This window comes from Pelodiscus sinensis, chromosome 7 (assembly GCF_049634645.1).
Source record: "Pelodiscus sinensis isolate JC-2024 chromosome 7, ASM4963464v1, whole genome shotgun sequence".
Lineage (NCBI taxonomy): Eukaryota > Metazoa > Chordata > Testudines > Trionychidae > Pelodiscus > Pelodiscus sinensis.
In genome coordinates, this window is record NC_134717.1 from 42,043,309 (window position 1) to 42,069,161 (window position 25,853).

Genomic DNA, 25,853 nt, shown 5'->3' on the forward strand with positions numbered 1-25,853 from the left:
TTTTCTCTCTAGAATACCCCAAGAGAGCCAGAAGCTGGCTCATATGCTTTCCTTTGTTATTAAAAAATGACATGTTAACATTACAGTATTATGCTCCTTACTTATTTGCTTATTACATAAAATAATTTGTAAAATAATCTTATTTACTTGTTATATCTTATTTTCTGTTCCTCCAAAACTCTTTGCTCTTTGGTGCCAATAGGTCTTTCACTCTCCACCCCTTAAGATTATAATTTCTGACTCAAATTGTCAGATTCAGGCCTGGTTTATACTAGAAAATTAGGTTGGAAAAATTAGGGCTATGAAAAATGCAAACCTCAAGCAGCATAGTTAAGCCAACTTAAGTCCCCTTGAGAAAAATGTATAGGGTTTTTGAACATGTATTACATACATACCGGAGAAATTAGGGCTAAAAACAGCTTCTGCCCTAAAACAAACAATACAATACAGCCCCCACTTTACAAAAGTCAGAGGTTTCTGACCCTATACACGTTTTTATTTTTCATTATCACACAGTGAAAGCAAGGGGGGGGGGCGGGTAGAAGAAAGAAAACAATAGCTAAAATTTCTTTAAAGAATATTGAGGAGGTGGGGAAACAGAATGTTAGCCTTTTGTAATTTAACAGAGTTTATAATGCAGCAATAAATGTGATTAAAAGACTCTCAGAAGATTATGTTTGGAAGGTATCTCAGGAGTAATCTACTCCAACCCCATGCTTGATGCAGGACCAACCCAAACTAAATCATCCCAGCCAGGGCTTTGTCAAACCCTAAATTGAAAAACTTAATTTATGGTGTGGGAAGGCTTAAAGAATGGGAGGTGGTGATGGTTAGTCACTGTGAGCAGTAACTACAGGTTGAACTTCCTAGACCAGCACCCTCAGGAACTGACCAGTGCTGAACCAGGGAATTTGCCGAACCACACAGGTGGTCAATATTGTTGAGCAGCATTACCAACACTTCCACTGCTTACTGGGCTCTTACAAAACATTTTAGGGTAAATCAGAACTAAATAACAGCACCGAACATTGAGATCCAGGACTGGTGGCTGTAAACAAACTATATGGGATCACAGGAAACTTGGCCACACCCATGATAAGTGGACATCTGGCCCATGATAAGTGGATATCTGGACCATGGATGTTGCCGAACCAGTGTGCGCCAGACTAGAGGTCCAACCTGGTAGTTCATTGAGATGTGTCCCCCATGATGGCTCTACTTCAATATGCATTCATCCCATGCACCTTTGATCTGAGATTTTCATTAGCAGTGTCTGTTCAACTCATACATGCAGTGTTGATTGATACCCTTATGCCCTGCACCAAGGCTATATCAGGGAAGAGGTTTCCCAGAACTTTAATTAATTTTAAATCTGTAGAGTGAGCAAATACCAAGAATCCTCGATTGTGCAATGCAAAGCTGTTAAGGTGACCAAATGGGGGGTTGTAAGCTGGCTGATTTAGTCCTGGGTCCCAGACCTGAGCTTGGGCCTGTAAATAAATGTCCAGCAGTCCCCTTCAAACCCTGGGTCCTGAGTACAGTGTAGACCAGGCAAACAATGACATTTAGCAGTTCCCTAGTTTGTAAGGCCCCAGGCCCTGTTTCAGGGCGGGGCAGCAAAGCAAACACAGTCTCATAGTTAGTAAGGCCCCAGACCCTAGTGCAGGGCAGGGGAGGCCCGTAAACAACAGGCCACTGGCAAGAGAGAGGGGGAGACTGCCACACAATATGTGGGATAGCAGGGGGACATGGGCCCTCTCCACTCCTCCATGTCTTGGCCCAGGGCGCTAGCAGTGGCTGCCCTGGCTGCCACTGAGGTCAGCGGGGATTCGGCCCACAACACACAGTCACCCTACAGGATGATGAGGTCAGATTGACTGTTGTCAGCTTCCCCGGGCCACTTCGCCCCAACCAGTCAGTAAATGATAGCTGTTTTCCTATACTTTCACTGAGGGAAATGGATTAAAGCATGGCTGGACTTTTAATGGAAATAGAGAAGCAGCAAAAAGAGAGGCTGTCACAATGAGCAAATGCCCATTTAAAAAAAAAGAAAAGAAACCTAGTGGTATGTTAATTTTTAATATTTACGAATCTGTATCTGATCCTCTCTTTTGCATAGGCAGAAGTGCTATCCCTGGCTGTTTGTACATCAACGGGGTGAAGCGAATCACAGGAGCCGTTGCTGGGAAAGTAGTTCTTACTTGAAGAAAAAGATGATTGCTGTTTCATAGAACAGGATCCAAGACCGCTGTAGAGCACGGAGACAAGGGAGAACTACTTTCCCCACCCTAAAGAATCTGGGCAATCCTGGGAGTGACTGAACCAAAAACAGAGGGTTCAGCTGAAGATGTACCTGTAAGGGGATGGTGGGACACCAGTAATAGATCAAAAGGTTCCCAAGAGAGGAAGAGAGGAGCACCTGTATGCTGGATGGCAGCCAGTTCACTATCAAGCCATTTGAGGAGCTAGGAAGCTCAATATGCAGGACTGGCTTCACTGCTTCTAGTCTGCAGAGCTCCCCAGTACTACCACTCTTCACTGACTCCTCTATATATTGAAAGTATTTTTGTGTTCTGTCATGTCCTCCATTGCTATAGAGGAAGGAGTCAGAGTCAACTCCTTTCTCCACCCAACTCATGCACCTTTAGGTGTTATTTCATCCCCAGCCTGCTCCCATAGTGTAGCACCCCAATGAAACAACCATATCAAATACCTCAGTTACTGCACAGGAGAGTAATTTTCTCTTCTTCAGGGAGTGTCCCTGTGAGTGCTCTACTGTAGTTGACTGTAGACTCAACTGACTCAGTGAAGGGGAAAGGCTTTGGAGTTGCTTAATGTATGCTTCCAACTGACCAGAGTGAACATCAGCAGCTGACTGTTGCTTCAATGTGTAGGAATGAAATGATGCCCTACTAACTGCTTTACAAATGTCAATGATAGGCATATCTTTGACAAAGGCTACTGATGCAGATATAGCTCTGGTAGAATGTGTGCAAAGACCAGAAAGAGGTTCCAGATCATGTTCTTGGTAGGATAATCAGATACAGTTAAAAATCCATTTTGAGAGTTGCTGTTTTGAAACTGTTACACCTTGGAAAAATTCCACTGTGGGTACAAATAATCTGGAGGATTTTCTGAACCTCTTTGTTCTTTCTATACAGAACATGAGCTCTCTACAAAAATCTAGCATGTGAAGGGACACCGCCCTGATGTTAGCATATGACTTAGAGAAGAATACAGCAAGCAGATGGGTGGGTTGAGATGGAAGGATAGAGGCCACTTTGGCTATGAATTTAGGATGTCAATCAAAGATTATCTTGTTCTTGAACAAGGGATGTTAAATTGCGAGTAACTGACTAATCAAATAGTCAATGTATTTTTGCATTTGCTTATCGGATAATCCCTATCTTGAACGTGGTGTAAGACTGGTTTACCATCCAGGCAACCACTTCTCCCACCCGCCCTGCCGACATGATCACTACTAGGAAGATAAGCTCCAAAAACAAGTGCAAAAACAAGCAGGTAGCTATAGGTTCAAAGAGTTTGCCCATAAGAGTACGGAAAATGAGGCTGAGGTTCCTCACTGGAGTTGGGTCTTTCAGTGTAGGATAAATATTCAGTATGCTTTTGAGAAAGCATTTTGTGAAAGGGTGGGTGAAGACATTTAGTCTATCAACCTTGGAGTGAAAAAGAGGCAGGAAAGTGCACTCTGAGTGAACTAATCAAAAAGTCAGGCCTTTGTAGCATGAATTGGAATATTTTGGGCAGTGAAGCAAATCGCAGGGTAACTTGTTTGTCCTGGCACTATCGGAAAACGTATTTCCTTTTGTGTACATATGTTTTTCACATGAGTTGTTGGCTATTCAGCAAGATATCCTATACTTCCCTGGAACAGAATACGTTAATCAGCCATAGATTATGCATGCCTTAAGACAGAGAATCAGAATGTTGGGTAAAGGAGGCATCCCACACTGTGTGTGAATAGGTGAGGCATGAAGGGAATGGTATATTGTGGTCTTGTGGCAATCTGGCTCTGGTATGGAAACCAGATTTGTCCGGGACATGTTGATGCAATTAAGATTACTCTGGATTTATCCTTTTTGATCTTCTGAAGGACATGCCTCAATAGTGAACTTGGGGTGAGGGAGAAAGGGGAAAGCATTCATCAGAGGGATGTCCCATTTCAAGAAAGGTGGTCCCCAGGGAATTTTGTCCAAGTCCTGCCTGGGAGAAGTATTGTGAGCATTTGACATTATGGAATGTTGCAAAGCAATCTACTGAGGGAAGGGCCCGCTGTTGGAAAATAACTGTCAGAATTCCTGGGTCCACATTTCATTCATGCACTTGAGAGATGTTTCTGCTTAGGTCATCCACTATGACATCCTGGCTTCCCAGTAGGTAGGATGCCATAAGATCTATGTTGTTCGAGATGCATCAGTCCCAAAGATGAACTGCTCTGCACACAGACTGGGTAACATGGGGCCCCCTCTTTGGCAGTTTATGTAAAGCACAGTGACCAAGTTGTCCATGAGGATCTGTATAGTCCTATTGTTTAAGGCAGGGCAGAAAATGGTGGAATGCATTTTGGACTGCTGAAAACTCCAGTAGAATCATGTGGTGCATGGTTTCTGCCAGGAACCATCAGCTCTGGATGGTATTCTCAAACAGGTGTGCTCCTCATCCCACAAAAGAAGTGTTAAAATGGACACCTATGCAAATGTTTGTTTGATTTGTCCACTATGTGCTAGGCACTATCAGTCCTCTGTGGATAGAGTGCCTACAAGGCGTATAGAAAGCACAGAGATAGGCTTGTAAACACCTTACATGAAGCCTGGTGTGTTTCATAACGCACATAGTCACAAATGTTTGCCCTAGGAGTTCTAGGCACGTTCTGGCAGATGTATGTGTGCTGTTTTTATGGCTGTAATGGGGTTCATTAAGGCAGTAAATTGTTGAGGCAGTGATGCTGATACCATGCTGCAGTCGAGGCATGCCCCTATAAAATCCAACTGTTTTGCTCGGATTAAGGTTGCTTTCTGAAAGTTGATTTGTAACCCTAGTTTTGTTGACGGGGGTGTAGTGAGGTGAAGGTCATCTGCTATATCCTGGTATGCTGGAGCTTTCAGCAGGTAGTCATCTATTCAGGGAAATCTAATCACATCCTGTTTGTGACAATATGATGTAACCAAAGTGATAACTTTGTAGAATACCCATGGGGCCGTGGATAATCCAAAGGAGCATATACTGTACTGGTAGTGGAAGTTCCCAAGTGTAAAACAGAGGAATTTTCTGTGCTTGGGATGAATAGTGAAATGGAAATACATGTCCTAGAGGAAGAAGGCCGAGAGCCAATTTCCCTTCTCCAATGCCAGAATTATGGAGGCTAGGGTGATCATTTAGAAGCACTGTGTTCTGGCAAACTTATTAATTTACGCAAGTCCAAGATGACTTTTCATCTGCTTGTTTTCTTGTGTTTCCTCTATGCTCGGCAGGCAGGGTTCTACTGCACTGGAGGCAGGAAATGGTTTATTTTCTGCTTTAACAGGTGCTTGTGAGATGGGTCCCTGAAGAGAGATGGATAGGTGGGACAGAGGTAAAGGGGACAGAATATGCTGTATGATTTCCAGAACCTACCTGTATGATGTAATGGTTGCCCAAACCTGGTAGAAAGGTGTCAGGCAGTCCCAAAATAGGGTGGAGTGTATCAATGAAATATGTGGTGTTCTTGTGCCCTCGACCAACACTTGAAAGTGCTTGTTTAGAAGTGGGTGGTTGATACATCATTGACTGTTCTGGGGGTTACTGGCATCTTGTCTGGCATTGTTTATGGTGCTGGTCATGTAATCTTTGAGGTAGGGCACATGGGGCAGCACAGACGCGCATGGGCATAAGGTCTGCCTGGGTTTTTTTTGTTCCCAGGGATCTATATTCCCAGGATTTTCAGGATGACATAAGAGTGAGGGTGCAGATAGCTGCATCCACACTATCAGCAAAAAGCTTTTGTCCTTCAAAGTCAGTCCTCAACTATAACCTGAACTTCTTTGGGGAAACCTGAAAGGTGGAGGCAAGATACCTTCTGAATGACTATGGATGTCGCAATGGAGTGGACCCCTGTGTCAGCAGCAAAGAAACCTGGAAGGCCAATCTAGCAATGAGGGAGCCCTCTGTGAAGTTGGCTTTGTATTGTTCTTTTATTGGTTGGACCATGTTCAACAGAGGTTGACATATGTGCAAAGATGTGTAACTGGCTAGTAAGATGGGTTGTAGGGATGAATATTTTGGCCCTATACAATATCCGCAGGTCCCAGTACAGCCAGTTTGATGGAAAGACCATTATGGGGAGTTGCCACACTGTGGTCTACTGCCATGAGGGTCCAAGTCTGAACAAGGAATGGCTAGCAATGCACATTCCTGCTGCCACTTCTTCCCTGCCACTCCTTCACTGGAAAGAGAAGGGGCTAATCCCACAGGAGCATTAGTCATACTTGTCCTTGGTCTGGCTGGGGGTACTATTGGTGCTGAAGAGAGGCATACCCAGAGTAGAAGTGATGAAGAGGTCTGACTGACAAACTACTGCAGGATGTCTAAGAATGATACCAACAGAGGAGGCACGTTTTGGCTGGGGTGTGTTACTGGTGCTGTAGGCTTGCTGCCATGTATTTGTGCAGTAGGTGGCACCATTTCACCACTCAGTGGCTTAGATTTGCTATGTGTACCTGCCTGCGAGCTAGGATTTTTGTTCTTCAGGCCATCACTGCACCAGATGGTCCAAGTGCCTTGTGATCTAGGTGCCAAAGGTATCCGGGCAAATTTTGAGGGTAGAGATAGTTTTTATGACGGGATTTCTCCATCTTCATGAGTTTTACCTGGCGAATGAGATCCCTAACTTTTCTTATTCTCACTGTCAATTTTTTGCAGTTGTGGCACTTCTGAGTAACACGAGTTTCCCCCAGACAATGGATACACTGTGCATGGCTGTCTGAGATTGGTACAGGCAGTCTACAAGGTAGGTGAGCCAGGCATGGCAGAGACTCCCTTCTAGATTGATAGGCAGATGTCCACCAGTGGCGAGGGGAGAAAGGGATAACTAGAACAATTTCCTGGGGGAGCTGCTGCTGTTCTGACCGAAGTCAATGGAGGTAGAGAAGGAACTGGGGGATGGTTGACTCTGCTTGTGGAATAGCTGCTCAGAGCAGTATAAGATGCTGACACATATGCACGGCCAACCAAGCCACTGCTACTACAAATCTCTGACTATAAACACAGCAGGGGCACACAAACACCTGACGTGGAGCACCCACAGGGACACTCATTGAAGATTAATATATTTTATGCACTTTACCAAGTTAATTGAATAGCATCAGATCATTCATGACCTACTGTTAAAATTTCTCTTCAAACATCACTATCAGTTTAGCTAGCTTGAAGGTGCTATCTGAAAGATGACTGAAGTACAAATTTTGCAATTGCTTTTGTTCTTTTGTTTGTTTGTTCTATAAAACATAATTACTTAATAGTTCCTTTAAACAGATTTTTTTTAAAGAGTTTAAGAGACTAGATTTACTCTAAGATTTCAGTTGAGGACAAAACGAGTTTTGCAAGAAAGAACTCTGACAAATATTTATGTAACCTCACAGAATGTTTTTAATAGATTAAATATATCTAAATAGTTCAAAATCTCATATGTGAATAAGAAATGTAAACATTCACTGATGTGAAGCAAGTTGAAAAATGCTGCAAATTTCATTTACCCACTCAAATTTTGGGGGTTACATATTTTTTAAATTAATAATTGTAATTTACAGTATAGCATTACTACCAATTCAAGGTATATTTAACTATAAATTCTGAAGCAAGGGCTAAAATAACTCCTTACAATCTGATTCTTTAGTTGAGAAACTATGTTAGCAGTAAAGATGATAAAGATATCTGTGATTTTGGTTTTATAGATGACCAGTTATATGAATAAACAGTCTGTAGTACGAATGGTAACATCAACAAGACACAAACACACTTTGAAACTCACCTCATTTGAAGAGACGGTTAAAGTGTGTGAACGCCCTGACAGATTTGGTTCTGTCACTAACCCTGACAGATCACAACTTGGCCTGCTATGGTATGAATCATCTATGACAATTCTACTCTGCAAACAAGTGAAAATAATGTTTTGTTAACTGAACCCTTGGAATAGATCACAAGGAGACATTCTAGTACCCTTGATACTTTCGTAAAAAGGAATTATACATAAGTTATCTATAAATTTTAGATCAACCATGTATGAAATATATTTACTACATCAGGAGTCTGACTTCTTTTTGCTGAACTCCCAAATTAATAATTATTATAACAGTACTGAAGTCATTTTGGTAGTAATACCAATTTATGCAGCAAGCCAGTCATGTTAATGTTAAGTAGAGTTAAACCATGTTAGTACTTGGAAAGCATATTTTAAAAAGGCACACCCAGATTATGCATGAAATGGTTGAAAATTCAGCTGATCGAATTATTCCCTTTGAATCTGTATGAAACCACAGCCATAGCTTGGTATTATGGGACATTGAAGATGCTGTCTTTTGAATGACAGAAAGTTAAAATCCTGACAACTTATGATCATTTAAGTTTCCCTACCACAAGAGTAACCCCGTGCGTTGGGGAAATTTATACTCTTATAATTCTTCTTAAATGACCTCTGAAGTTTTAATTCTGTCTTAAGCTGTTGTGCAATAATGCTATATACTTAAAAAGTATCCTTATTTCATCCTGGAGGTGGCTGCATTTCCACAGTGGATAAACTGATCAGTGCACAGCTAGGTCTGTAATGTACACTAGAATAGTATCAGCAGGAGGAACTTAAATAGGAGTTATAGCTGCTCTGTTCTGGTATTTTTTTAAAAGACAAAATGTGTCAAGTCTTCTATGTATAATCAATTTCAGTCAAAATGGTTTTACACGGCAGAAGCCCCGTTTCTGTACAGAACTGAAATGAACAATATATTTTAAAATGCAAATAAAATAATTTCCCAGAGATCTTCACAACAAATGCTTGTGGTAACATTTACAGGAGCCACTTCACTGGATAATCTACATAAGCTAATACATTCTTCTAAATATCTCCCAAATAGTAAATTTTGGTGTACCTATTCTTAGATACTTGCCATAAGTGACTATACCAGAAGTGGGCAATAAAAAGGCAGCAGTTTACCATGGTTCACCTGATCAGCATCAGTGGGAGCTGTGATCCCCAGTACCTGTGGAGGTAAATAAGGCAGTGTGGGGGACATCAGGGCCTAACCCTGGCAGACCAGATGCAGCCCATGGGCCTATATTTATCCACCGCTGGACTATACCTACTATACTATCATTCAATATTTCTGACTATACATTGTTATTCAAGTACATTTCAGGTTAGAAAACAACTAATGTATAGCATACATTGAAAATATTTAATCTTCCTACTGATAAACTTTTAAAATACTTAAATCAATTACTGCTTAGTCTGGAAATCACTTTAATCTATAAATCTTGGTAAGGAGCTGAGAACCAGAACATTCTGGGTTCAAATTTAGCTGCAGCCACTGACACCTTGCATAAGTCACCTCAACCTCTTCTTGTCACTCAATCAACACAGCTGTAACTTCAGATAAAACTAAAGTCCTCAAAAAAAAAAACCCCCAAAAAAACCACACACACACACCAAATACTATCGCTAACAAACTTTTCAGAGCAAATCTGAACACACAAAAAACTACATTGCCACAGGATAAACTCAGCATTCCAAACAAATAAGACCCCAAAAGAATAGGTTCTAAGCTCCTAAACACAATCTTCTACTTTTATCATGCTAAAATAGAATTCACTGAGGCATGTCATCAAATGAAGTTAGTTTTAAGCAATATAGGAATTGCCCATACAGAACTTATATTTTGTTCCCAGGTACACACATACATACTCCACTGAAGATAGGTATGCTTATGGAGGACAGCAATAGGCTGCATGGTATATCACTGTATATATTTAATAGCATCTCTTTTTTTCTGACTACTGCAACATCTGTGTCTTTGGTGTTGACCCCCATGTTACCTTTCTCAGGATACTGCAAAATACTTTATCAAGAGCACATGCATTATACATTGCTTTGACCAAGTCACTGGTCATCCTTTGGGTTGAGTTAAAGTTGCTTAGATTCTTTACTTATATATTTCCATACTTGCTGTTTATGGATTTTTAAAGCTTAGCTTTAACTCTAAAATCCCTGCACATTAAATACTTGTTTGGGGGAATAATTCTTTCTTCACTGTGTTATTCTTTACCTGATATTACTGATAGATATTCCAAATTTAATATCCTATTAAAAGTTTGCTCTCTCACTGGGATTTTCCTACTTTTTTTTAGAGAAGGGTGTATTTTAAATCTGTACATGCTTATTAGTAGGGTTTGCAGCCCAGATCTCTGGTTTTACTGGTTATATTCGATTTTAGGGTTTGTTGAAGCCTTCCAGAGACAGAAATGTTATCTCTAACACTAGTATCTGTCCGACAATCTGATTATTACTGCCTTCTTTCACCAAGTCACAAAGCAATTCCAACCAGTAGAGGAATAGACAGCAGCAGCACCCCCAGTAGCATCTTTATTTCTTTCCTAGTAAGATTAAATAAAGACCCAAGAAAGGGCTACACTTTAAACAAACAATTAATACAAGGAGAGGGGGAGTGACACCAGAGTATTAGAAAGAAAACAGATTCAGTATGGGTTCTCTTTCTATTAGCTGTCACAGCTTCTTGTCTCTTAGTTTAGAGACAACTTCCTGTCAGGATTTGTAACCCTGAACCTATTCACAGAATGATAAGCTGGTACTTTTCAGTTAATGTTACTGGTTAAACTATGCCCTGCTCCTAGGGAGGCGGCTTCCTTGCAGAAGCAAAATCACCTCCCTGGAAGCAGAGCTAGCAGCCCCTTCAGCATGTATCTATTTAAAATTGATATCACAGAGCCTATTGCACAGTTACCTTATTATATGACATTTAACATCCCTAACACTGAGTAATTTTTCAATCTCAAAGGGCAAACAACTGAACAGACTGCTGGAGCATGTTGGCAGGACAGTATAGTATAGGGAAATTTGTACTATTGATGCCCTTGCTATGCTGAGAGTACAGTACTGAAATCACCAATGCTGTCATGTTTCACAAACATTAACTTCTCTTCAATTTTTCATGTCTTCTCCGCAATGGCTGTAAAATTATTACCAAGGAATAAAGAGAAGTTACTCACTCTGTGTAGTAACGATGGTTTTTCGAGATGCATGTCCCCATGGATGTTCCACTGTTGGTGTCAGGCTCATCCTGGTGCCACAGATCAGAGACTTTTACAGCAGTGTCCAGCCAGGCTGCGCGTGCACAAGTGGCACTTAGTGTTCCTGCCTTTGAAATTAGAGTGCGCAGCTCAACTCCTCTCTGTTTCTTCACTGATGCCCTACTGGCAAGTTGTCAATGCCCAAAGAAGCGGGGAGGAGAGCAGGTAGTGCAGCACCCACATCTCGAAGAACCATTGTTACTGCACAGAGTGAGTAACTTCTCTTTCTTCTTCAAGTGATGTCCCCATGGGTGCTCCACTCTTGGTGACTGTGTGGCAGTGCCCAGTTAGATGGTAGGGGGGTTTCAGTAAGTTGTTGCAGCCCGCAGAGATGTGCGCAGTATTCTTTGGGGTGCCTGTTGTCGAGCATGGTGGAATTGCATAGTACTTCATGAACATATGGTTGGATGACATGTTGCTGCTTGATGTATTTCATGGAGTGACACTCCCCTGACGAAGGCAGTTGATGTTGCCATCACTCTGGTGGAATGAGCTTTGGGAGTCATCGATAATGCTTTATTCTGGAGTAACAGGTGGTAATACAGGATGGTATCAATTTCGATATGTGATGTGAAGAAAGTGGTTTTCCCTTGGACCTTTTGGCTAGAGATTCAAGCAGTCTCTGTGATAGTCGAAAAGACTGCATCCTGTCTGAGTAGAAGGCAGTGGTCCTTCTCACATCTAGAGTATACAATATGGCTTCGTCTCTGGAGCGATGTGGTTTTGGATAGAAAGTGGGAAGGACTATTGGTTCATTGATATGAAATTCAGAACAAACATTGGGTAAGAAGGAGAGGTGGTATTGTAGAATAACTTTATGTTTGTGAAAGCTCGCGTATGGAGGTGAGGCCGTGAGTTCAGTAACCCTTTTTGCAGACATGATTGCCAGAGGGAACAGTGTTTTCATGGTGAGAAAGGTAAGTGATGAAGTTGCCATTGGCTCGAAGGATGGTTTTGTGAATGAGGACCAGTTCTAAATCCCACAGGGCAGTACAGGTGTAGATGGGGGATGCAGGTTCTGTAGGCCCTTCCAAAACCTCTTAGAAATGGGGTGGGTAAATATGGAGAATCATTTATCGCAGTGAAAAGCCGTAATCATGGCCAGTTGAACTCAGAGTGATGAAAAAGATAAATTTTGTTGTTTCAGATGCATGATGTATTCCAGGATGAAATGGAGCGGAGTCATAGATGGTTGGACTCTCTTCTGGGTGCACCACTGTGTAAATTGTTGCCATTTGTACAGGTAGTATTACATGTAGTTTCTCTTCTGCTTTGTAGTAATACAGTGCTTACTTGTTGCAAGCACTGTTGCTCTGCTCCCAAGAACCAGATAGGTACAATGCCATCAAGTCAGTGTTTGCAGCTGGGGGTAAAGGATCATGCCCTTGCTCTGGGAGAGGAGGTCCGGGCGGGTCAGAAGTGGGCACGGAGGTCACAGAGATAGTTGATAAAGACATGGAAATCATGTCTGCCAAAGCCAAGCTGGGGCTATTAGAATTACTTGGGCCCCATCTCTCTGTATCTTCCACAGAACTCTGGGAATCAGAGGGATGGGAGGAAAGGCGCAGAAGAGGTAAGTATTCCATGGGAAGAGCATTGCATGTCTTAAGGAGTTGTGGCCTATGCCCAATCTCAATCCGTATTGGGGGCATTTGGAATTTTGGCTGGTTGCAAAGAGGTCTATCTGTGGTCGATCTCAATGTTGGACTAGATCATGGGTGACCTGACTGTGCTGTTCCCATTTGTGCTCTGTAACAAATTAGCAGCTGAGGATATTGGCCATGGTATTCTTGTCCCCAGGTAGGTATGCCGCCATGATGGTTATGTTGTGGCAGATACACCAATTCCAGAGCCGAATCACCTCTACACACAGCAAAGGGGATCTGGCTCCTGCTTAGTGGTTGACGTAGAACATCGTGGTCATATTGTCAGTGAGGATACGCACCGAAGATCCCAGAATATATGGGAGCAAGTGTTTGTACACACTGTGAACTGCTTGAAGCTCAAGCAGGTTGATATGGAGTCTGGACTCATCACTGATCCTCTTCCCTTGCATGTATTGTTGCTAGAAGTGGGCACACCAACATAGAAGTGAGGTGTCCGTAGTGATTTGTTTGGATGGTTGATCTCGGTGGAAGAGTACCCCACAGCAGAGGTTCTGTGCCTGGGTCCACCATTGTAAAGAGGTTAGGACTTTCAGAGGAGGTAAAACATGCCTGTGGACGTGGTGTTTGGTTGGTGTATACACTGAGGCAATCCGGTGTTGGAAACATTGAGGCTACGTCTACACTACATGCTTCTTGCACAAGAAGCCTTTTGCGCAAAAACTTCTTGCACAAGAGCACGTCCACACCTCAAAGCACATCACAAAAGCGATGTGCTTTTGCGCAAGGGAGCATCCACACTGCATGGATGCTCTTGTGCAAGAATGCTCTGATGGCCATTCAGAGAATGGCCATCAGAGCACCTGTGCTTTTTCCCATAGGGGTTTCTTGCAAAAAAAAAACAACCCCTCAGGAGCATCCACACTTGCCTTTTTGCGCAAGAACTCTTGCGCAAAAGGGAGTTATGCCTTGTAAAAGGAGGCTTACCTACGGCAGAAAAAGCCCTCTGTTCTGCTGTTTTACTCTTGATTTCCTAGCGCAAAAGCGCATTTGAGGTGTGGACAGGTTTTTGCGCAAAAACCTTGCAGTGTAGACGTAGTTTGAAAGTGCAGTCTGGCAAGTAGGACAACATATGTGGTAGCTGCCATATGCCCCATGAGTGTGAGACAGGTTCAGATGGAACAGTTGGGCTGGTGGTCATGATTGTGACCAGGCTTTTTATAGCATCGAAACGTTGACTGGGGAGATAGGAACATGCTGTCTATGTGAGCCCCTATAAACTCTAGGGATTGTGTGGGGTGTAGAGTAGATTTTTGCTCATTGATAATGAACCCTAAAGACTGGAGGAAGGCCTTTGTGAATCTGATCACGTCCCTTTTGGTCTATGGAAGGGATCTCAAATGAGACAATTGTCCAAATAAGGGAACATTGTGATGCCTTTTCATTGGAGATGCTCCTCTGCAACTGCCAGCATCTTGGGGGGTAGAGGAGATTCTGAACAGAAGGACTTTGTATTGAAAATGTTCTGATACTACTGTAAAGTGTAAAAAACATCTGTGCATGGGATGTATCGTCATATGGAAGTATGCATCTTCGAGGTTGAGGGCCTCCAACCCTGTGTTTTCTTTCCAGTGAGAAAGTAGTTTGAGTAAAAACCTCTCCCTTGGTATTGTTTGTGCACCCGTTCTACAACTCCTATGATGAGAAGGTGCTGGACTTCTTGGCGGAGCAAGGTTTCATGAGATATAATGGATATAAAAGGGATAGAGTACCCGCAGCTGATGATTTCTAAAACCCACCAATCTGTGGTGACTGCTGCCCACTGGTTATAAAAAGGGCGCAAGCAGCAGTGGAAGATGTTGGGGTTGCCTGGCACTGGTGTGGGTGGAGGACAGGGGTCAGGCAGAGTCTTAACCAAATTCTCAAACCTGCTGTCTACAGGCCTGACTCATGGAAGTGGGTGTGTTTGGGGCTCTTCTACATTCGTTTTGTGGTTGGAAGCGGATTTGGTCAAATGGCTGATGCTGCTCTTGTCTGCCAAAGGTTGTGTCCCTGTGTCTTTGGTAGGGCACAGAAAGCTTCCTTCGGTGGCGGGGTGGAGGGGGGGGGGGGGGAAGTATGCATCGCCAATGTGTGCAAGGTGATGCATGAGTCTTTGCTAGAATGCAAAGCTTCATTGGTCTTTGCAGCAAACAATTTGTCCTTATCGAATGGTAGGTCAACTACCTTGGCCTGGAGGTCTCTAGGAATTCCAGCTGCTTGAAACCAGGATGAGCATCTCATTACTATGGATGTTGCCACAGCTCGACACAGTCTCGGCGGTGTCAAGGGCCATCTGTCAGGCTGTACAATATATTGTATACCCCTCTTTATTGGTGGTGGTGAGGGTAGCTCTCTTATTATCTAGATGTCGCATGAGCTGTGTTAGTTTTGTACAGCTGTCAAAGTCGTGATTAGCAAGTATAACTGGGTAGTTAGCTATGCAAAGTTTAAGGGTAGAGGAGGAGTACATTTTCCTCCCAAACAAATCCAGGCATTTGTGGTCTTTGTCTTGTATATTTGTTTTGTATTGAGGATTTTTAGACCTTTGATTAGCAGTATCTCCACAAAGGAATTGGGTTGAGGGTGTAAGAATAAAAAAGTCCATGACTTCTGATCGGACAAAATATTTTCTATCAGCCCTTTTGTTGCTTGGAGAGGCCGTGGCTGGCATTTGCCATACTTTGTCCACTGCTTTAAGTACTGCCTTGTCTAAAGGCAGTGCAATTTTGGATTTTGTAGAGACTGAAGGTTTTTTAAGAGCTTGTGCTGCTTTTCATGCACTACTGATAGCACAACCTCCTGACTAAGGTGAAGGATCGACTGGGATAAATGCTTCATCAGGTGCAGAAGACGAGTTATCATTTGGTGGCGTGTATGATTGTGTGTAGAGCAACCATCAGGACGGAGATCTACGAAAGTGTATTTTACACATGTAGATTCTTGTTTATTACATAACTACACTCAAAAATAAAACAAATGTAAAACTTTAGAGCAGGGTAGAGCAATATTTTTTGATGAGGGGGCCACTCCAAGAATCTGTAAGTGGTCAAGGGCTGCATTGTTCCGTGATATTAATGGAGATGCAGGGTCAGGGATGAAGGATGGGTGCAGAAGGGAGCTCAGTGTAGGGTCTGGGATGCAGGAGGGGCTATGGGATCAGAGAGAGAGTTTGAGTGAAGGAGGGGTTGTGACCTGGAAATTGGGGTGTAAAATCTGGGAGGGGGAGTTGGGTGCATGGGGGGGGGGGGAAGGTCTGGGGTGCCAGAGGCAGGCCTTGGCCAGGATATACTTACCTGGATGACTCCTTAGCAAGGCTCCCTGCCCCCGCAGGCTGCTCAGAGCAGCTGGCTGCAAGTGCCATGTGTGCTGCTCTGAAGGCTGATGGGAGAGGGACAAGGGTATTTCAAGCAAGCACTGACTGTTCTTCAGACTGACCAATGGGAGCTGAGAGATTGTGCTGGGGAAAGGGACAGTGTGCAAAGCCCTCTTCCCCTGGGCTCACAGCGTTCAGAGAACTGCTCACAGCAGCATGCAGGGGCGGGACAGTCAGGGAGCTTAGATGAGGCTCCTGCTGGGCTGCTGGATGGCTATGACCAGCCTATGGGCTGTATTTTGCCTGCCCTTACTTTATAGCCTCTATTCCACATAGTCTTACTTCTTGTTCAGCCAGTTGCCAAGACACACAAGTTTGTTTACATTTACAGGAGATAATGCTTCCTGCTTCTTATTTACAATGGCGCCTAAATGTGAGAACAGGCATTTGCACAGAACTTTTGCAATGCCAGCTACAAGGTATCTTATGTGCCAGTTGGGGCATACACATCTTTAGCATTTCATGCTTTGATTACCATTCTAGATGACATGCTAATGATGCTTGTTAAAAAAATGCATTGAGTTTGTAACTGAATGCTTTGAGAGAGAATAGTATGTCTCCTGTTCTATCTCCATTCTGTCATGTATTTCATATTATAGCAGTCTTGGATAATGACTCAGCATATGTTTCTTTTAAAGAACACTTTCACAGCAGAGTGGACAAAATTCAAAGAAAGTACCAATGTGAAATTTTTTAAAAGCAGTTCCAGAAGCATTTGACCTCTGGTTAATGCAGTCCAAAATCTGAGTGGGACAAGGTATGGAGCATGCTTTTCAAAGTCTTAAAAGAACAATATCAGCAGGTGTGTTGTAAGCAAAACTTGTGAAGTCATTCTGCCGCTCTACTCTGCACTAGTTAGGCCTCAGCTGGAGTACTGTGTCCAGTTCTTGGCACCACATTTCAAGAAAGATGTGGAGAAATTGGAAAGGGTACAGAGAAGAGCGACAAGAATGATTAAAGGTTTAGAGAACATGACCTATGAAGCCAGGCTTCATGAACTGGGCTTGTTTAGTTTGGAAAAAAGAAGATTAAGGGGAGACATGATAGCGGTTTTCAAATATCTAAAAGGGTGTCACAAGGAGGAAGGAGAAAATTTGTTCCTCTTGGTTTCTGAGGACAGGACAAGGAGTAATGGGCTTAAAGTGCAGCAGGGGAGGTTTAGATTGGACATTAGGAAAAAATTCCTAACTGTCAGGGTGGTCAAATATTGGAATAAATTGCCAAGGGAGGTGGTGGAATCTCCCTCTCTGGAGATATTTAAGAATAGGTTAGATAGACATCTGTCAGGGATGGTGTAGACGGAGCTTGGTCCTGCCTTGAGGGCGGGGGGGCTGAACTCGATGACCTCTCGAGGTCCCTTCCAGTCCTATTATTCTATGATTCTATGAATATTCTGCTGGTGGCATCTGACTCAGATGATGAAAATGAACATGCATTGGTTTGCCACGCTTTGTATCATTATTGAGTAGAACCCATCATCAGCATAGATGGATGTCCTCTAAAATGATGATCGAAGCACGAAGGGACACATGAATCTTTAACACATCTGACAAAAATATCTTTCTATGTCATCTACAACAGTGCCATGTGAACACCTGTTCTCACTTTCAGGTGACACTAAACAAGAAGCAGGAAGCATTATCTCCTGCAAATTTTAACCAAAATTGTTTGAGTGACTGGCTGAACAATAAGTAGGATTGAGTGGACCTGTAGGCTCAAGTATAAAAACTATTTTACTTTTCAATGCAGTTATTTTTTGCATATAATTCTACATTTGTAAGTTCAAGTTTCATGATAAAGAGACAGTACTTGTAACAGGTGAATTGAAAAATCTTTTTTTTAATTGTGCAAGTATTTATAATCAAAATAAATATAAAGTGAACACTATACTCATTGTATTCAAACTTGTGGTTGAAATCAATATTTTTAAAGTGTAGAAAACATCTAAAATACTTAAATTGTATTCTATTTTTGTTTCATGACACATTTAATTGTAATTAATGTATTTACAATTCTAGTTTTAAATGTATTTTAACTACATAGTCATGTCATTAGAAACTAGATAAGGAAAAATCAGCACTAGGATATCAACGAACTCCATATACTTATTAGTGACTTCCCTATACTACAGTATAGAAAATCTCTGTTGTATATGTTCCATATTAGCCTAGATTAAGTGGTGAAACAGAGTGTGTTAAAGTCCATTGTAGAGGACTAAAGACAAAAACAAACAAAAAAATTGTGGGAATTAAAACTGAATGTTGTGAAAGTTTAATATTTTAGTCGTTTGGCTTATTTCTTGTCTGAGATTACAAAAGGAACACAGGAATAATGATAAACAGATAAACAGGTAAATTAAAAATTAAATATAGTGATTAGTATTATTTGGTTTTAAAAGTATTTAAATGTATACTGTTTTTAAATGTATGAAAACAACAACCAGTGTTTTATGGAAATTATATTCACTTTAAATATAGCTAGTAAATGAAAGAGACAAAACTACTTAATGGGACGTTATCAGAATTTCTAGTAAATTCCACTTTCTGCTTCTTAACCCCTCCACCTCCCCTAAGCCTAACAATAATCTTAGCCAAAAAGATTAGACTGTCAAGACAGAAACTTGATGGTAGCACAGGTTGGACCTCCCTGGTCCAGCACCCTCAGGACCTGACCAGTGCAGAATCAGGGAGTTTGCTGGACAAGGGGAGATCAATTCTGGCCTCCCTGCCACCGACCACCCCACCCCGGCTTGCTCCTGGCCCAGTCATTGGCCCAGCTGAAATTGTGACCATAGCAAGGATGCTAGCCCCCATACCGCTGTCATACTGATCCCCACTGCTGTTGCAGCCCTGCTGGCCCCGCTGCTGCCTGCTCAGCTGGACTCCCAGGGAAGGGCTCCCACTACCAGTCCCCTTCTGCCAGTACAGCTGATCTTCTGGCCCTTAGAGGGCTCCCAGACACTGACCCTACACAAGGACTCTGTGATCCAGGAGCTTTCATGGTCCTGCCGGTCCACAGATGTTGCCAGACCTGAAAGTCCCAGTTAAAAGGGGTTTCACCTGTAGTTTGAATTATGTATTGTCACTTTTTACACAATATAATGAGAGCTTCTTTTAAATTCATTAAATCATTAATAGAACATAAGAACTGCGATACTGGGTCAGAACAAAGGTTCATCTAGCCCAGTATCCTGTCTTCCAACTGTGGCCAATGCCAGGAGCCCCAGAGAGAATGAACAGAAGAGATAATCATCAAGTGATGCATCTCTGGTTGCCCATTCCCAGCTTCTGACAAAACAGAGACTAGGCACCATTCCTGCCCATCCCAGCTAATAGCCATTTAATTTAACTAGCTCTTTTATGAATCCTGTTTAAGATCTGGCCTTCACAACAGCCTCTGGGAAGGAGTGCCAGACTGACTGTACGTTGTGTGAAGAACTACTTTCTTTTGTTTTAAACTTGTTACCTTTTAATTTCATTTGGTGACCCCTAGTTCTTGTGTTATGGAAGCAAGTAAATAACCTTTTCCTAATTTACTTTCTCCAAACCAGCCATGATTTTATATCAGTTATATCCCTCCTTAGTCATCTGTATTCTAAGTTGAAAAGTCCCAGTCTTATTAATCTCTCCTCATATGGCAGCTGTTCCATGTCCTAATCATTTTATTGCCCTTTTCTGAACTGTTTCCAATGCCAAGATATCTTTTTTGAAATGAGATGACCACATCTGCACACAGTATTCAAGATGTAGTTGTACCATGGATTTATATAGAGGCAATGAGATTCTCAGTCTTATTCTCTATCCCTTTTTTTTTTTTTTTAAATGATTCCCAACATTCTGTTTGCTTTTTTGACTGGCTGCTGCAAATTGAATGGATGTTTTCAGAGAACTATCCACAATGACTCCAAGATCTCTCTCAAGTAGCTGTAGCTAAATTAGCCCCATCATATTATATGTATAGTTGGGATTATTTTTTCCACTGTGCATTTACGTTTATCAACATTACATTTCATTTGCCATTTTGCTGCCCAATCACCTAGTTTTGTGAGATCCTTCTGAAGCTCATCATCTGCTTCAGACTTAACTATCTTGACTTGTTTTATATCATCTACAAATTATGCCACTTTTCTGTTTACCCCATTCTCCAGATCATTAATCAATATGTTGAATAGAATTGGTCCCAGTAAAGACCTCTACGGGACACCATTACCTCTCTCCATTATGAAAACTGACCATTTATTTCTACACTTTGTTTCCTCTTTTAACCAGTTATCAGTCCATGAGGAGACCTTCCCTCTTATCCCATGACAACTTACATTGCTTAAGAGCCTTTGGTGAGGGATCCTGTCAAATGCTTTCTGGAAATCTAAGTACACTATATCCACTGGATTCCCCTTACACACATGCTTATTACCCCCTTCAAAGAATTCTAGTAGATTGGTGAGGCATGATTTCCTTTTACAGAAACCATGTTGGCTTTCCCCAACAAATTATGTTCATCTATATCTGGCAATTCAGTTCTTTACTATAGTTTCAACCAATTTGCCTGGTCCTGTAGTTAGACTTACCAATCTGTAATTGCTAGGATCACCACTAAAGCCCTTTTAAAAAACTGGCATCACATTAGCTATCCTCCTGTCATTTGGTACAGAAGATGATTTAAAGCAGTGGTTTTCAAACTTTTTTTCCTCATGACCCAGTTGAAGAAAATTGTTGATGCCCGCAACCCAGCATAATTATATCTTTTGATTAGAAGGCAGACTATGAGGTGGGGCCAGGAATGAGGGAGGGAGCTCAGGGCTGAGGCAGGGTATTGGGGAGCAGGCTTACTTGGTCAGCAGTGCTGCAGGGATGTTAAGGCAGGTTTCCTGCTTATCCTTGCATCACAGACTATGCTGCTCCCTAGAAGCAGCCAGGAACAGGTCCAGCTCCTAGGTAGAGGTGTGCAAGTGCACTGCTCTCCCCAAGCTCCTACTGACCAGGAACCAGCCAACGGGAATGGGGAGTTGGTGCTCACAGCAGGCGCAGTGCTTGGATACCTGGAGCCCCGCCCCCCCTTGGAGCTGGACCTGTTGTTGGCCACTTCTAGGACCCAGTGCCTGTCCTTCTAGGACCAAATACTGGGTTGCGACCCATATTTTGAAAATCACTGATTTAAAAGGATAGGTTACAAACCACAGTTTTCACATCTGAGTTTTCAGAACCTGTGAGAGTGTCATCGGATCACGATGACTTATTACTGTTTAGTTTATTAATTTTGAGAGATCCTTTTGTAGTTCTTAGCAGTCTTCCTGGGATGTATGTATTTTGAGTTTTGTATAGTCTGCAAATTTTGCCACCTCCCTATCTACCACTTTCTCCAGATCATTGTGAATGTGTTGAATAGCAGTGATCTCAGTATTTACTCCTGGGGGAGACCATTAGTTACCTCTCTCCATTCTGAAAAATGACCATTTATTCCTACCCTTTTTCCCTATCTTTTAAGCAGTTATCAATCCATGAGAGAACTGTCCCCCTTATCCCTCTTAGTAATATTATTTGGAATTCCTTAGTAGGATTACTCAGTAGCACTGTCGATGATTTAAAAAACAGCATTTCTCTCTTCACTCCCCGATTTAGCAATTCGGAAAGAGCTGGGTGGTCACAACTTACAACACCTGTTTGTGACCTCACATTAAGAACCCCAGATTACGTTTTTTAAAAGACATTGGGTGAATTTTTCAAAAGCACCAAAATTATTTAGGAGCTTTTCAAAAGAGAGCTTTAGAAAAAATTTAAACATTGTCAAGTTTTACTGTTTGTACTCGAAGATCAATTAAAATTCATTTTGTTTTTCCTTCTGACATGTATTGCTTCCTCCACTCTGATACTTGGCTCTCTATGAATGCTGAAGTCAACAAAGCGCTATTTTATTTTCCTTCCTTTCTTTTGCATAAAATTAGGTGGCCATCAAAAATATGCAGTTTAAGGAACTGTTAATTTCTGCACAACCAGCTGAAAGAATACAAAACAAAATACATTGTTTCTGAGCAGGACCTATTTAATTCCTTTGCAAATATAAAGTAAGATGTTTAGCATTTCAAAGCTACCTCTCACTACATTCTCATTTTATACAAACTCATATGTTGCCTACAAATTCTGTAAGAAATTGAGAATAATTTCTTTTACTATCTGCTGACATTTATACTAAGTATTAGCTTTCAAGATCCTAAATACTTAGAACCTGGACCCTGAATGAGTAAAATCACATCAAACACAAATGTTCAAATAATCTGTATACATTTACCTTGCTTCTGTTTTTCTCTTGACCCTGTTCAAATACAGTGGTCTGTCCACTCTGAGCAAACGTTAGGCTGCTACTGGAAGCCTGAGGCTCTTTGTGACTGTCCCCAAACCAAGAGAAAGGAATGCAAGTAGGAACAGGGGAATCTGAATCTGATGCAGACTGATTGTTGCCAGAGTCTTCCAATAACTCTCGGGAACCTCTGAAATAAATAAACAGAATGATAATCATGCTGCAATAATCAGCTGTACATCTTTAATAATTGCCAGCAGATCTAAAGAAGTTATTATTCCCCTTTATTTGGCACTGGTGAGGCCACATCTGGAATACTGTGTCCAGTTCTGGGGCCCCCACTATAGAAAGGATGTGGACATATTGGAGAGGGTTCAGTGAAGGGGAACCAAAATAATTAGGGGGCTGGAACACATGACCTATAAGGAGAGGCTAAGGGATTTGGGCTTATTTAGTCTACAGAAGAGGGGAGGGGGTGGATTTGATAGCAGCCTTCAACTTCCTGAAGGGAGGTTCCAGAGAGGATGAAGAAAGGCTGTTCTCAGTGGTGACAGATAGCAGAACAAGGAGTAATGGTCTCAAGTTAGAGGGGGAGGTCTAGGTTGGCTATTAGGAAATACTATTTTACTAGGAGGGTAGTGAAGCACTGGAATGGGTTACCTAGGGAGGTGGTGGAATCTTCATCCTAAGAAGTTTTTAAGTCCTGGCTGGGATGATTTAGATAGGGTTGGTCCTGCTTTAGGCAGGGGGCTGGAATCGATGACCTCCTGAGGTCTCTTCCAGCTCTATGATTCTATGATTCTATATCTAAATGCCATATTAATCAAAATGTATGTATTTCAGAAGATTAATAAATAACTCAGGAATTATTTTTATAAGAGCTTCAAAAAAAATTATTCAAGATGGGTTACCCCGTATCCTGGGACTACTAAGAATTATTCCCAAAGTGAATTTCTTTGTTTCATTGCAATATAATTGTTGCTTAAAAGCAGAATGGAATTTCTTTCATAATATGAGTAACATGTACATCTACTTTCCTTATTTCATAAGCAGAGAAACCCATCTTCCCGTAAGTGTAATAATTTATGCAATATTTAATTATTCTTATACTGAAATGTACTTGAGCCTTAAGAACATATAGTAATGGTAGTTAATTATTTTTAAGAATGCAATATATATTTATAAAAAATACCGGCTATCCAGAGAGCCTCTCAGATTTTCCTTTTCTTGTTTCTTGCCTTTACCACCAGATTTCCGTAAACCTCTGAAGTAAAAAAAAAAAAAAGCTTTATAAAAATATTACCACCAAATGCAATGCCATATTTTAAAATGAGTTAAATTTTTGTTATGCATTAATACAAATTTAGTTCAGAACACATTCATAAAAGTCATTTAAAATACTACATACTGTGGAGCCCAATTTTTTTAGGATATCTTTCAGGAAATTTAAGATGCATTATTACATAAAGAAGCTACACAAGAATGAAGGAAAATATTTAATAAATCTCCTACAGACATGTACATGCTAAATATATAGATACAAGAACCAGTGCAGAGAAAAGTGGTTCAAAGGAAAAAAAAGTTGGATCAGGGCCCGTGTACTTCATTTCACAATGGCACATATTCCATCTGAGAACTCCTATGTTCCACAGCAACATTTACTCTATTTCCATGTATTTACTCTATTTTCATATATTCTTAATGTCACTTTGTGTGAACTCTGTTAATTACTTTCAAGGATTTTGTTTTCTTTTGGTTTTGTTTTTTCCCTATGCTCTCTGGAAAAATCATGGACGGGATGTTCAAGGAATCCATTTTGAAGCACTTTGAAGAGAGGAAAGTGATCAGGAATAGTCAACATCGATTCAACAAGGGAAAGTCATGACTGAACAACCTGAATGCCTTGTGTGACAAGGTAACTGGCTCTGTGGACATGGGGAAGGTGGTGGACGTGATGTACCTTGACTTAAGCAAAGTTTCTGACACAGTCTTCCACAGTATTCTTGCCAGCAAGGTAAGGAAGAACGAGTTGGATAAATGGTGCATAGAAAGCCTGGCTAGATTGTTGGGTTCAACAGGTAATGATCAATGGCTCAATGTCTGGTTGGCAATCAGTATCAAGCAGAATACCCCAAATGTTGGTTCTAGGGCCGGTTTTGTTCAACATCTTTATTAATGACCTAGATGAGGGATGGACTGCACCCTCAGCAAGTTCACAGATGACACTATGCTAGGAGGAGAGGTAGACATGTTGGAGGATAGGGACAGGGTCCAGACTTACCTAGACAAATTGGAGGATTGGGCCCAAAGTAATCTGATGAGATTTCACAAAGAAAGTTCAAAGTCCTGCACTTGAGACAGAAGAATCCCAAGCACTTCTAGAGGCTGGGGACCGACTGGCTAAGCAGCAGTTCAGCAGAAAAAGACTTAGGGATTACAGTGGATGAGAAGCTGGATATGAGTCAACAGTATGCCCTTGTAGCCAAGAAGGCTAACAGCATACTAGGGTGTATTAGGAGAAGGACTGCTAGCAGATCTAGGGTATGTCTACACTACCCCGCTAGTTCGAACTAGCGGGGTAATGTAGGCATACCGCACTTGCAAATGAAGCCTGGGATTTGAATTTCCCGGGCTTCATTTGCATAAGCGGGGAGCCGCCATTTTTAAAACCCCGCTGGTTCGAACCCCGTACAGCGTGGCTACACGGGGCATGAACTAGGTAGTTCAAACTAGGCTTCCTAGTTCGAACTACCGTTACTCCTCGTGGAATGAGGAGTGACGGTAGTTCGAACTAGGAAGCCTAGTTCGAACTACCTAGTTCGTGCCCCGTGTAGCCGTGCTGCACGGGGTTCGAACCAGCGAGGTTTTAAAAATGGCGGCTCCCCGCTTATGCAAATGAAGCCCGGGAAATTCAAATCCCGGGCTTCATTTGCAAGTGCGGTATGCCTACATTACCCTCCTAGTTCGAACTAGGAGGGTAGTGTAGACATACCCCTAGATAAGTCACTATTCCCCTTTATTCAGTACATATGGAGTATTGTGCCCAAATATGGGCCCCCCCATTACAGAAAGGATGTAGAAGAAAGTTCAACGGAAGGCAACAAAAATTATTAGGAGGCAGGAGCACATGACATATGAGGAGAAGTTGAGGGATTTGGGCTTATTTAGTTTACAGAAGAGTGAGGGGG

General features: G+C 41.8%; 1 protein-coding gene across 8 annotated transcripts in view; it reads right to left on the reverse strand.

The window, feature by feature from the left end:
- LOC102463966 (neurabin-1-like) overlaps positions 1–25,853 on the reverse strand; it is a 93,949-nt gene that overhangs the window by 13,598 nt on the left and 54,498 nt on the right. For 5 of the 8 annotated variants that reach the window (XM_075933635.1, XM_075933631.1, XM_075933633.1 and 2 more), the window contains exons 15-17: positions 23,858–23,929; positions 22,657–22,855; positions 8,027–8,143 (exon numbers count right to left, since the gene is read on the reverse strand). In XM_075933635.1, coding sequence (XP_075789750.1) covers positions 8,027–8,143; positions 22,657–22,855; positions 23,858–23,929 — 388 coding nt within the window. The remainder of the gene's footprint in view (positions 1–8,026; positions 8,144–22,656; positions 22,856–23,857; positions 23,930–25,853) is intronic. The other 3 variants (XM_075933637.1, XM_075933636.1, XR_012905215.1) reach the window with 2 other exon arrangements.